The 13,895-nt window shown below is 48.0% G+C and overlaps 1 protein-coding gene across 1 annotated transcript; it reads right to left on the bottom strand.

The window, feature by feature from the left end:
• Positions 1–361: 361 nt before the first annotated feature.
• Positions 362–3,794, bottom strand: NMB (neuromedin B). The gene is made up of 3 exons (XM_012763261.3): positions 3,554–3,794; positions 2,745–2,917; positions 362–620 (listed from the first exon to the last, which is right to left on the bottom strand). The coding sequence occupies exons 1-3, from the start codon at positions 3,708–3,710 to the stop codon at positions 585–587; spliced, it is 366 nt and encodes a 121-aa protein (XP_012618715.2). The 5' UTR covers positions 3,711–3,794; the 3' UTR covers positions 362–584.
• Between the last annotated feature and the right edge of the window lie 10,101 nt (positions 3,795–13,895).

Below are 13,895 nucleotides of genomic sequence, written 5' to 3'. Positions count from 1 at the left end.
GGCCCTCCCCGCAGTGCTTGGCGTGGGATGACGTGCGACGGTAGGTAGAGCCGGGGAGTGGAGTGTAGGCAACCCCATCTTTTTGGTGAGGACACACGGGAGACGCTCGCCTGGCCAGGAGGTGGCAGAGGCGAGAGTAGAACCCTGCGCCTGGCAGGGGACCCGGCATGGCATACAGCAGGCGCTGACTGCTTGCTGGGTGAGTGGATGAGTAGGAGTCCAGAGGCAAGGCCAGGCTGGTGCCATGGCGTGGAGCCTTCGAGGCTTTTTGGAGCTGGCCCCATCTCACCGAGCACCCTGCCTTACAGCCCTCTTTCCCTCCCATTCTTTCCAAACGTGGCTGCAAGAAGAGGACCAGACATTTTATGTGAAGAGCAGGGTTTTATTCACAACTCCAACAGGGAAGCAAGAAATACAGCAAGAACATAGTTTGCATCTGCCTCGGCGATATTCCTAGCAGCCCAAGCAGAAATCGCAGTAATGGAGTAACAGAGATTCGAGCTCGGGAATACATCAACATGAGGCCACCACCGGGGTCCCATTCAGCACCTTCCAGTGTTGTCATGTCTGCCCCAGTATAGGCATCACTCCTGCAGTATTTGCATCAGCAGCCTCTTGTACTGAAGGGGAACATACAAAAGAATTTACCTGGGGGGGGGGGGAGAAATGATAGGGGTGTCCTGCTGTTCCTAAGTGCTAGGCATCCACAGAGGGGGCAGGGGCAGGCTGTCAGCTGAGGCAGGCCCCCTAGGACCCTGAAGGGCTGGGAGGGGTCAGGGGCAGTAGTTTTCTCAGAATACAGCCCCAATCTCACTGAGTGGTCATGACAGTCAAAACAAGACCGTGGAAGTCAATTCAAGTACAGTGCCTGATGCTGGGCCAGGGTTGGTGTCCTCACTTCCCCAGCCCGGCTCTGCCCCAGACCTCATCTGAAGCTCCACCGCCAGGGCTAGGTATGGCTTCCTCTGACATTCTCTTAGTTGGCCTGCATGTTTCAGGCCTTCAAAACCTAGGTCCTGGCCCGGCGCGGTGACTCAGGCCTGTAATCCTAGCACTCTGGGAGGCTGAGGCAGGCAGGTTGCTCGAGGGCAGGAGTTTGAAACCAGCCTGAGCAAGAGCGAGACCCCGTCTCTACTATAAATAGAAAGAAATTAATTGGCCAACTAATATATATAGAAAAAATTAGCCGCACATGGTGGCGCATGCCTGTAGTCCCAGTTACTCAGGAGGCTGAGGCAGAAAGATTGCTTGAGTGCAGAAGTTTGAGGTTGCTGTGAGCTAGGCTGACACCATGGCACTCACTCTAGCCTGGGCAACAAAGTGAGACTTTTTTTTCTCAAAAAAAAAAAAAAGATAAAACACAAAAAAACCCCTAGGTCCTAGAGGTGACATCATCTCCCTTCAGACTCAGCCAGCCCAGCTCCTAGCCCTTACCTCTGAGGTCCCCAGGGACTGGTGGTTCAGTGCATCAGGAAGTCAGGGATGTTGGCTGGGTCTGGGGTTGGACCTTCTCTGGGGAATGCCCCTCCCTTCTTTCAAATGTCACACTGTATGCTAGGCACAGTGGGGTATACAAAGGTGAGTCAGCAACAGGTGCTGCCAGGGAGCTCACAGACTGCTAAGGGCTCTCATTTACTAAGGGCTTTTTATGCACCAGGCATCATGCTGAGTATGTGACATAAATGGTGTCATTTAATGGAAGATGGCCTATTATTATCTCCATTTTATGGATGAGGAAGATGAGGCTTAGAGAGGTTAAGTGACATTTCTAAGGTCACACAGCTACTCAAGTAGCTAGGTTATAAGCCCAGAACATTGCTGCCAGATCCCACATTCTACCACATCATACTGCCTTATGCACACAGCAACAAGTACCAGAGAGGGTGGTACGCAGTGGGGACAGCACTAGGAGCAGAGAATGGAGGAGCCACCACTAAACTAGGCTAGACATTAAAGCAAGCTTGGTTCCAGCTTTGGAGCCTTAAAATCCACAGGTCATTGGTTTCCAACCAAGAGTGGTTTTGGGCCCTCTCCCCCAGGGGTCATTTGGTGATGTCTGGAGACATTTATGGATGTCACACTTGGGTTGGGAGGAAGGAAGGTGCTACAGCCATCTAGTGGGTAGAGACCAGGGATGTTGCTAACATTCTACAATGCACAGAACAGCCCCCACAACAAAGAATTACCCAGCCCAGACTGTCAAGAGTGTTGAAATCGATAACCCTGCCCCTGGTTACTGAGGCAGATCAGAGTGGAAAGAGCGCTGTTCCAGGTGAGCAAGGTCCGGGCTCTGTCTTGGCTAACTGACTTCTCTTCCCCTCTATGGGCCGCAGGGTCCCAGTCTGGCCACACGCACACACGAGGCACAGCAAAGATGGACTAATGCAGCAGGGAACAGCCAGGGTGAGACCCTGGCTGTGTGTTCTGGAGGAGAAAGGTCCTGCTGCGAGAGGCTGGATGGTCCTCAGCTGAGACTTTAGACGGGGTGATAAGCTAGGGGGAACTTCTTTCCTTAATTCTTGCTCCGTGGTGTCTACTGGGAAGGTCAGCCTCTTTTCTAGAGTGTTCCTCCTTTGAGCCCTGGGTCATAGGGAGAGCCTGGAACCCTGGCTTTCTGGGGTTCCCATCCCCAAGGGTGGGCAGTCACACCCTAAACCCGATGTTGGGTGGTAACTCCTCCCATGCTGGATCCAGGGGTGGCCCTGGCTGAGCCCTCTGGGTTCTGGGGTAGGGGCCTGGCTCACCTGGGTGGGGGGTGCTAGGCCGCTGAGGCTCATGCGCAGAGCTTTCTTTAGCAGGAGGATCCTGAGCAGATCATGACTCAGCTGCAGTCTCTGGTCCCTCAGGGAAGTGTAGGGAGCTGTCCCCAATGGGGATGGGCTGGAGAGTTCCAGACTTTTCTTGCCCATGAAGTGACCTAAAAGGGAGATGCCGAGAGACAAAGAAGTCAGGGAACGAGGATCCTACTCCAGTGGTAAAGTCCCCCATCTCTCCCACATTTCAGTTCTCATGGCAGGTAGATATGAAAGCTTCATCCTCCTCTTCACAAGCAAGCCACAAAGACATCTAGGTGGTGGCAAAGCCTGCTATCTCCGCTTTTCCTGAACAAATGGAGGGGGTGGGGGAGATGGCACAGCAGGAAGGAGGGTGGGAAAGTCCGGGATCAGGGAGAAACGCTGCTAGTTGTGCTGCCTGCGCCGTGGAGGGGCGGGAAGGGGCAGGAAAAAGTGGAGAGGCGCCTGGAAGGCGGGGCTGCAGAGAAGACACACTAGAGGTTAGAAGATTGGGCAAAATCGGGGAAGGGAAGGGGCACCAGCTGGCAGTCAGTTGTAGGATCTAGCCCCAGGTGTGCCTTAAACTGGCTGAGTGATCTTAACCCAGTCACTGACCTGTCTGGGTCTCAAGTTCCCATCTATCAAATTAGGTGAGCCTCAGGGTCCCCACCCACCTGCTCAGACACTAGTGTCTGTGGCTGAGGAGGGGCAGAGGGTTGAGAAGGAAAATGGGGTCCGGGCAGGGTGAGGGGCGCTTGCCTGGGTCCGCGAAGCCTTACCGGTGGCCCAGAGGTTGCCCCGCGGGTGCACTCGGATCTTGCTGGCTCGGCTCCGGGACTCCGGGGGATCCCAGCTGAGCGAGGCGACGCCGGCAGCGAGCAGGACGACGAGCAGGAGACCGCCGAGCAGCTGGGCGCCCCCAGCCCGCCGGGTCATGGCTGTGCCCGCCGCCGCTCCTCCAGCGCGCTCCCGGGCTGCTCCCGCCTCGCCAGCCCGCCTGCCCCGCTTTTAAACCCGCGCCCCGGGGCGGAGCCTGCCCGCACGAGCCGAGCCCGCCCCGCCGCTCCGCCCCGCCCTGCGCGGGACCTCGCCGCCGGGTTCTCGGTCGGGACTCTCACCTCGGAGGCCCCGCACGCGCCCCTGCCCGCACGTGGGCACCGTCTCCGCCTCCGGCCAAGGACCCGGCACCCAACTAGCCGCTTCCCCTGCCCTCCCGCGCCGCTCCCGCCGGCTTTCGCCAACAAGCAGTTACTTCGCCCTTGAGCCTGTTTATGAGGGTAAAAGTCGGGGAGAGGCGCCCTCCCGCCGTGTCGCACGGGCATTTACAGTGCCCAGCCCGTGCCAGGCAGCAGGGGCGCTCCAGAAATGAACCCCCGCACACTCTGGGGAACCTGACTTCGCCTCGCTCTCTGCCTCACGGAGCAGCAGCACACGCCAGGTAATCTGGGCAGCAGGTGCTCGGGATGGGAATGTGGAATGAGGCAGGGTGGAACAAGGAGCCGCCTGGGGAGTGGGCACCCTGCTGGAAGGCCTGGCCTGGGGGCAGGGAACAGAGCTCTGTGTCAGGGCAGTGGCAAGAGCCCTGAACCAGGAGTCTACACACAAGCCCTGTGACTTGGTTGAACCTGACTTTCAACTAAAATAAACTAAAAAAAAAATTTTTTTTGAGACAAGAGTATGGTTCTGTTGCCCCAGTAGAGTTCAATGGCGCCATCGTAGCTCACTGCAACCTCACACTCCTGGGCTTGAGTGATCCTCCTGCCTCAGCCTCCCTAGTAGCCACCATGCCTGGCTAATTTCTAATTTTAGTAGAGACGGTGTCTCATTCTTGCTCAGGCTTGTCTCAAACTCCTGACCTCAAGCGATCTTCCCCCTCAGCCTCCCAGAGCGCTAGAATTCCAGGCGGAAGCCACTGCGCCTGGCCAATAATATGAAATTTTTAGCACAATTATTTTGTGGCAGGAAGTAGCAGTTCTATAGCACCTGCCCTCTTCACACCCAGCACTCTGTCCTCCCAAGGAGCTGTCCAGACTTGTCTTGGAAAGAACTTTTGGATCGGTGGCATCACTTAATGAGCAGAGGAAGACACTGTGCTCCAAAAGAATACATTTGTTTTTGCTTAAACGTTTGCTGAACATCAATGTCCGTAACACTACCAGACACAGGAGGGCAGAGATAACTCCCTGCTCCCATGGAGTTAGCCAGCTCACTGGAGAGAGCACACAGAGGAGTGAAAGATGGAGGAGCGGCGAGGTGCAGACCAAGCTCTGGACTCTGAGTCCCTCCCTGGACCACTGGACAGTGAGTGTGGCTGTGACAGAAGCTACTCCTGACTAGTTCACTAATGGTTCCTGCTACTTTTGCACATACCTATCTGCAAGGCCTGCTGGCTCTGTGGCCCACCATCCCAAAAGGGGAAGCTCATATGAGAAGCCGGCTCATGCCCAGCTGCCAGGAGCATGACACACAGGACAGGACACTCCATTTCTGGCCCTGGCTTTTTTCCCAACTTCCCTGCTTCTCATCCCCCGCCCTGGCATTTACACCTCTCTGCTTTCTTGTCACAGCTTAGCCATGGTGCACAGATATAGCTCTTATCACCTTCCCGCAATAATCATTCCTTTTCGACCCCCTCCCTCTCCTCTGCATCCATCACACCCCAATGCTATCTTCTCTGCTCCATGGATGTAGAAATTAGCGTGAACACACAGCTGGTATTGAGTGCTGCCTCACTTGAATGCTTGAAGGATCCTTTTTGGTAGGTTTCTCTCATTTTACAGGTAGAAAACAGGCTCACTTGCCCAGATAACTCACTAGCATCAGACTCCAGGTCTGTTCAGACCATTGCATCAGGCCCCCTAATCTATACAGGCAGACACGGCTCTGCCTAAATTCACTCCCATTTTACCATCCCAAATTTCACAACCAAGGTGGGTTCAGGTATCTCAGGAGAAAGGGGGAGTGGGCGCTGCATTCCGAGTTTCACCTGTTTTCCACAGGTGACCATAGGACCTTGGATTCTACCCTGATAGGTCAATTCATACTTAAGCCACGCTTCCTCTGACACAGCCTGGGTTCACAGCTCCAAACACAGCTCTGAGACTGGCCCCAAATGCCCTTGGGGCCACTGGATGTGTCAGCCTAGCACAGGGAAAAGGGGCTCCAAGCAGCCCGAGAGAGCCAGCACGCACAGCAGGAAGGGCGGCTGGCCCAAGGGAGTGCTGGGCTCTCAGCTTAGCATGAGGACCCTAACTGCCGACTGCCTGTTCCCTAAGTCCCTTCTGATGGGCAAGGGAAGCCCAAAGGCTGACAGGACAGGATACAAGAAAGCAGACAAGAACTGAAAGGAGAGATGTGGGGGAAAGCTCTTTCGAGCTCACTCTGGACCCTCCCAGGACTCTACAACATTCATGAATAACCACAGAAAATATAAGGAAGGTTCACAGAACAGTCCAAAAGGTGACAAAAGGATAAAAGATACACAGCAAATCCTATTATAACCAACACCAAGAAAACGTTGCAACTGTACCATGTTTTTTAATCCAAAATTGCTTGAATAAAGGACATATATATTAATGTCTTTGCTATATTTTCATCAAATTGGAATTGATTGTAATACCTTTTCACAACTGAATCTTTGTTGTTGTTTTCCAAATGTGCTTATAGGCATGATCCTTTGCCCCTCAACATTGTTTTGATGTAGTAAAGACTGCTATTATGCCCATTTTATAGATGAGTTAACTCAAGTGCAAAGCAAGTTAGTTGCAGAGAAACTAAACAAATGGAGAAAACCAGAGGGTTGTTAAAACACATGAAAGGTACACAGGACAACAGAGAAAGAAAAAAGAAATTAAAATTAGACATAAATGAGTCTAGTGAAAAGAAATGACAACAAACCTACAGCTGCTCACAGCAAGATGGTGTAAAATCTCTCTCCTGGCAAACCTTTCAGCATTGTCTCAACCTAGATGGGTGAGGGGGGAAAAGAGAAACATCCTGGAATATCTCAGGTCCTGCTCTTTAGTTTTAGAGAGGAGAAAGGGCTATAGAGTCAGGAAAACAGCAGAATCTCTAAGGGAGGAAGAAGGGAGAATCAGGGATACAATTTGGAGAAGTCAGAGGGAGCATATAGGGATTAGTTATAAAATCTGAACATAAACTTGATGAAGGAAATCTTTTGGAAACTGAAATTGCCAAAATACAAAATGTTTTCTTAAAGGCAATCTTCAAAAAAAGAGAAAATACTTACATCTAATGAGAACGTGATGGCGAGTCCAGAGGTGGCTGAGAAAGCTAAAGGCTGCTGCCCAGCTGACCGCGTGGTGGTCAGGGAAGCTGTGAAAGCCGTCAGCAGCCCAACACTCTTCATTATTTGCGTATAATATTCATGGATTTCAGGGGATGTTTCCAAAACTGAGATAAATACTCATTTAAACTCTAAAGAGGTTTAAATGCTTGGAAATTGGCCAGAGAATCTCACTATTTCTAGGAAATTTACTAATCTGGGCAAAGCCGGAGGAAAAACCTGGAGCCTGTAAAGAATTCCCAAGGGCTTTGCAATTATTGCAAATGAAAGAATCTCATTAGACTGGGCAGAAGGACTAGGTTATGACACCCAGTACAGTGACACGGCATAAGCAACAGACTTCAAGCTCGGCTTTGCCGGGCGGGCATGGACCAGAAGACCCTGGGAAAATCCTTTCACTTCTCCTGGTTTCTCTTTTGCATAGCGGAGGTCATTTTGAGGTTTATTAAATGAGAGAAAGTCAAAAGTTTGCTAAAACACTTAGCAGAGCACCCGGCACATCCTAAATACTCATTATTAGCTGCATGCTGGGAAGAGCAAAGTCTGCTTTATCTGAAGCTCATTACAGGAAGAGAAAAAGTTCCCTGGATAAACCGCCATGGTGTTGACACAGCAGTGCCTGGCCCTGGCAAAATACCTATTACATCGTGAGTTGTTTGATAAACTGAAATACCAGCACATCTACCTCAGCTCTTGACCAATTCCAGTAAAAGAATTCCATACAGTATTCTCTTTTGGGGAGCTTAAATAAGTTATCAGGCTTAGAGCTTGGATTCAAGCTTGATGCTAGCTGATTTACTTATTTGCCTGACATTGAGTCCTAGTATAAATCCTTCTAACTAGACTCCTTGAATTCAAGCTGGAAGACAGCATACCATCCTAAATAGGCCAATTAAAGTAACAATACCTGAGAAATTATTCCTAATTGAGAGTAGGTGGCATTTCAGAAACTCCTAAGATTGGCAGAACACAGATAACATGCAGTTTGAAAGCCATATTCAATATAATAATATAACTGTATATGAGAAAGGGGTAACTATTGTTTTTATAATACAAACATAAGAAAAAGTAGGCTGGGCACAAAACTTTGGGAGGCTGAGGCAGGAGGATCACTTGAGACCAGGAGTTCAAGGACCAGGCTGGGCAACATAGAGAGACCCTGTCTCTACAAAAAATACAAAAATTAGCTGGACATAGTGGCGTCCACCTGTAGTTCAAGCTGCTTGGGAGGCTGAGGCAGGAGGATTGCCTGAGCCCAGGAGTTTGAAGTTGTAGTGAGCTGTGATGACACTAGTGTACTCTAGCCAGGGTAACAGATTAAGACTCTGTTCCCTATTATCCCCTGCCAAAAAAAGGGCAAGATAAAATACTCGTTTTTTATTTTATTTTATTTTTTTGAGACAGGGTCTCGCTTTGTTGCCCAGGCTAGAGTGAGTGCCGTGACGTCAGCCTAGCTCACAGCAACCTCAAATTTACTGGGCTCAAGCAATCCTCCTGCCTCAGCCTCCCGAGTAGCTGGGACTACAGGCATGTGCTACCATGGGAAGCTAATTTTTTCTATATATATTAGTTGGCCAATTAATTTCTTTCTATTTATAGAAGAGACGGGGCCTCGCTCTTGCTCAGGCTGGAATCAAACTCCTGACCTCGAGCAATCTGCCCACCTCGGCCTCCCAGAGTGCTAGGATTACAGGCGTGAGCTGCAGCGCCCAGCCTAAGATAAAATACTCTTGACTGATGAGGATAAGAGGTTTGACATTATAGACTGGAGTGCGAGGACGTGTTTATCAGAATGAAGATGAGTTATGAAATTTTTATGTTTCCTAAAAGAAGACATGAGTTTTAAAAGATTAGGGAACCCTGTTCTACAGGAAAGTTAAAGATTCCTGGCTGATTATGATGGCTAGTGGGTCTTTTGTGAAATGGCTTTTTGCAGAAGTTACCAAACTGGATCTAGACTGAAGAACATTCTCTGAAATAGCTCTATGAAAATCATGAGGCTAATTAGTACAAGGATTATTGTACAATGTCATACAGTGAGGTCTGAGAAATTTCTTGGTCCTCAGATACCATTACAAGTTTGTTTTTTTAAATTCCATTTTATACCCATTCCATAAAACATAGAAATGACTATTTCCTCTTTGCATTAGCTGCTAAGGAGCTGAGACCCAATGCTATGCATCTCTTCCAGTAGACAACAGAATCTTTTGATATGTCTTATAGGTACTAACCTCACCTCTGATTTCATAGTTTTCTTCTCCCACATTTATTTCAACTCTGAATTCTTCAATTATTTTATCTTTTATCACACAGTGCTAGATGTATCTTTATGGAACAAGGCAGGGTATAAATAAATCCAAAATATGCAAAGCAGCACAAGAGGGGCTAGGGGACATTCAAGGGTGAATCAGAAGCTGACTTTGTTTTAATGCCTTCAAGGCACTAGCCCTCTGGTGGGGGACAGCAACACACAAAAGGCAATGTTAAAGAGTATGAGCAAAGAATACTGCAGTACTTAACAGGAAGCACTATGCACACTTGAAAGCTTAATCAAGAATAAGAACCATCCCTCTTTGGGGCTTCCTGTGCATCTATCATTGCACTTATGATCCTATGTGGAAAAATCAGTTTACACATGTTGCCCCTGTTAGGGCACTGAGCTCCTGGCATAGGGGGAGGGACCTGCCTTATACATCTTTATATCCCCAGGGCCTAACCCAAAATCTGGCACACAACAGATGCTCAATAAATGTCTGCTAAATAAATGAGAAAACTTTAAGCAGGTAGAGAAGTGACCAGACACTCCAGGCAGAGTGACCAGCATAACTGAAGACAGCATATCTACACAGTGGGGCCAATGTCTAGAGTACAATAATGTGCTGTCTGGCAAGGGTAAGGCTGGAAGGGTCCTGAGGGCCTACGGTGATACACGGAAGGCAATGCCTTTGTCATTCTTCTGTAAGCCCTGCACATTCTGGTTTATATAATACTTCTTGGTTACCCAGCACTCTTTCTACATCCAGACTCATCATGGTCGTCAGAGAAGGGTCATGTGTTGTTTTACTTCTAAAAGCCTACCTAGTATTACTTACAGTTCTAGCAAAGAAGGGTAGTGATAAAGATATACCTGGCCATAAAACAGCCTGAACAGGCTGTCCCAACTGAAAGAGCATCTTGAGGGAGGTAGACAAGCCATTTAACCAGCTAGAATCAGACAGATCATCTCTGAAGCTTAATAGTGGTAAATGTCATAGGGAGGATGCCCTCAGATGCTGAGACAGCCCCCACACCATGTTCTGAGGTCTGCTGGACTGGGTAAAACACTTATGCAAATACCAAGAAATGCAGGCAGGATGACAGAGACTTTATTCCAAGTCCTGGCTCATTGAGGCACAGTCTCACTTTGTTACCCAGGCTAGAGTGTCGTGGCATCAGCCTAGTTCACAGCAACCTCAAACTCCTGGGGCTCAAGCAATCCTCCTGCCTCAGCCTCCTGAGTAGCTGGGACTACAGGCATGTGCCACCATACCTGGCTAATTTTTCTATTTTTAGTAGAGACAGGGTGTCACTGTTGCTCAAGCTGTTCTGAAACTCCTGACCTCAAGTGATCCTCCCACCCTGGCCTCCCAGAATGTCAGGGTTACAGGCATGAGCCACTGCACCTGGTCCGGTTTAAATGGAACCATGGGCCGGGCGCAGTGGCTCACGCCTGTAATCCTAGCTCTCTGGGAGGCCGAGGCGGGCGGATTGCTCGAGGTCGGGAGTTCGAAACCAGCCTGAGCAAGAGCGAGACCCCGTCTCTACTATAAATAGAAAGAAACTAATTGGCCAACTAATATATATAGAAAAAATTAGCCGGGCATGGTGGCTCATGCCTGTAGTCCCAGGTACTTGGGAGGCTGAGACAGAAGGATCGCTTGAGCCCAGGAGTTTGAGGTTGCTGTGAGCTAGGCTGACGCCACGGCACTCACTCTAGCCTAGGCAACAAAGCGAGACTCTGTCATTCATACATACATACATACATACATACATACATAAATAAATAAATGGAACCATGGAGGGCTGGGCACAGAGCTCATGCCTATAATTCCAGCACTTTGGGAGGCCAAGGCAGGAGGATAGCTTGAGAGTTTGAGACCAGCCTGGGCAACACGGCATGACCTAAGTGCTACAAAAAATCAAAAACAAAACAAAAAACCAATAAGCTGGTCATGGTGGTCTCTGTCTCTAACAAAAATAAAAAATAAATAAATAACTGCAACTACGGAGAGAGAAAATTTTCAGATTCAAATTTGGCAAGACCAAGAAAATGCACTTACTAAATAACAGGAAAACATAAATCACTTTAATGATTCATGTGCTCTGCCCTAGAATAATAGCTCAGTAACAATGCTAACCTAAGTTACTGCCTCTGGTTCTAATGCACGATGATTGAACAATAATACATGCTGCTACTAGGGAAACAGAGTACAATGTCCGTAAAATGGGGCCCCTACACTATAAGAGTTTACAATCTGGAGACCTTGAGGCCGTATCCACAAACTTAAACAGTACAAGGCTGCAAATACTGAGTGACAGTAGAAGAACAACCACTTGTGAAGACGGTGAGACTCAGACAAGCAGAAACGAGAGCAGGAGATGATATAAGAGAAAACACCCAGGGGTATAGCACAAGGATGCTTAACATTAGCTGAATTCAAAGTTTGAACATCACACGTAGGAAACAGGTAGGGTGAACACAACATTTATGGTTCAAACAAGCATTTCTGAAAGCAAAAAGCACACGAACACTAATTAACAGGCAGTAATGATCTAAAATAGCCACAGACTGGCACGCTGAAGGGAGCCTGGTACACAAGCAACAGGGAGCCACTGAATGCACATTTCTGGATTCAGGTGATGGTGATGAGAATGGAATGACAGGGGTCAATGTAGGACTTAGTAACTAGAAATGGTAGGAAAATGAAAACTCTAGGTTCATACTCCTTCATAGAAACTGAAATTTAGAGGGGAAGTTTGCAGGAATCACTAATGAGCTAAAGTTTAAAGATGGGACAATGAAGTAGAAGTGTCCAGCTGAAACAGAGAAACATGGGACTAGAGCTGAGGACAGGCAACTGGAAATAATATGAAGACATTCATTAGTTGGAGTGATGAGAGTGGATGAATAATAGCCAAAAGAGAATCCCATTATCAAATTCTCATTTTTATTGATTCTCACGCTCCTTTTAATTCCCTTCACTCACAATGGTTGAGCCCTCCCAGCTTCCACTAGGGCTGCCAAATCTCAAAGGGCTTGTAATTCCATTCAGTTGCCAAATTAAACCTCTCTGGCATCTTATGTATTTGAAGATACATTTACTTTAAAAATATCCTGTTTTAAGTCTTACATTTAGCACTAAACTAGATAATATAAAAAACGGGGAACATAATACCCCTCCTCACAATAATCTTTGCATTGGGTTATTAAGTATGAAATGTCCGATTTCCTTAAGTACTAAGTTTGACAGTTGATATCTCTGACACTTCACTTTGATGCTTCTTGTTTTGGTTTTCTTTGTTTGTTTGTTTTGAGACAGAGTCTCACTCTGTTGCCTGGCCAAGTGCCATGGCATCAGCCTAGCTCACAGCAACCTCAGATCCTGGGCTCAAACAATCCTCCTGCCTCAGCCTCCCGAGTAGCGCCACCATGTCCGGCTAATTTTTTTATATATATTTTTTTAGTTGTCCAGCCAAAATTTCTTTCTATTTTTTTTTAGTAGAGATGGGTCTCACTTTTGCTCTGGCAGATCTCCTGAGCTCAAACGATCCACCCACTTCGGTCTCCCAGAGTGCTGGGATTACAGGCGTGAGCCACCACACCCAGCCCAACACTTCTTGTTTTATGTTTATTGTGAAGCCTTTCAAATGCACATTTTGGCTTGTGATTATCTTTCACATTTTTTAGAGCAATTTTTGTGAAACCATGGATAAGGAAAAAATTTGTGTTATTTTCAAATGAGTTCTGTCATGCAATCAATGCAGCACAGATAGCTCAAAATATCAATGAAGTGTTTGGGAAGGATGTGGCTGATGAACATACAGTATGTCAATGGTTGGAGGAGGTCCATTCTGGTGATTTTAATCTTGAAAATGAGCCACGTGGGTGACCTGAGACCAAGGTAGATAATGATGAGCTGAAAGCTGTAGTGGAAGTGAATCCATCTCAACTTCCGCGTGAATTAGCAGCAAGATTTGATGTTACTATTCCAACAATATTAGACCATTTGAAACAAATCGGCAAGGTAAAGAAGCTGGAAAGATGGGTACTGCATGAATTAAACGAGCATCAGAAGAGAAATCGTCTTGAAGCTTGCCTTTCTTTGCTGTCATGACATAAAGGCAAACCATTTCTTTTTTTTTTTTTGAGACAGAGTCTTGCTTTGTTGCCTAGGCTAGAGTGAGTGCCGTGGCATCAGCCTAGCTCACAGCAACCTCAAACTCCTGGGTTCAAGTGATCCTCCTGCCTCAGCCTACCAAGTAGCTGGGACTACAGGCACGCGCCACCATGCCTGGCTGATTTTTTCCATATATATTAGTTGGCCAATTAATTTCTTTCTATTTATAGTAGAGACGGGGTCTCACTCTTGCTCAGGCTGGTTTTGAACTCCTGACCTCAAGCAATCCGCCCGCCTCGGCCTCCCAGAGTGCTAGGATTACAGGCGTGAGCCACCGCGCCCGGCCAAGGCAAACCATTTCTGCACCATTCTTACGTGTGATGAAAATGGATTCTTTTCGACAATCGCAAGCATTCGGCACAATGGTTGGATAAAGAT

This window comes from Microcebus murinus, chromosome 7 (genome assembly GCF_040939455.1).
Source record: "Microcebus murinus isolate Inina chromosome 7, M.murinus_Inina_mat1.0, whole genome shotgun sequence".
In the NCBI taxonomy this organism is placed as follows: Eukaryota; Metazoa; Chordata; class Mammalia; order Primates; family Cheirogaleidae; genus Microcebus; species Microcebus murinus.
The sequence above is the reverse complement of the archived record's forward strand: the minus strand, read 5'-3'. Positions and strand labels throughout refer to the sequence as shown.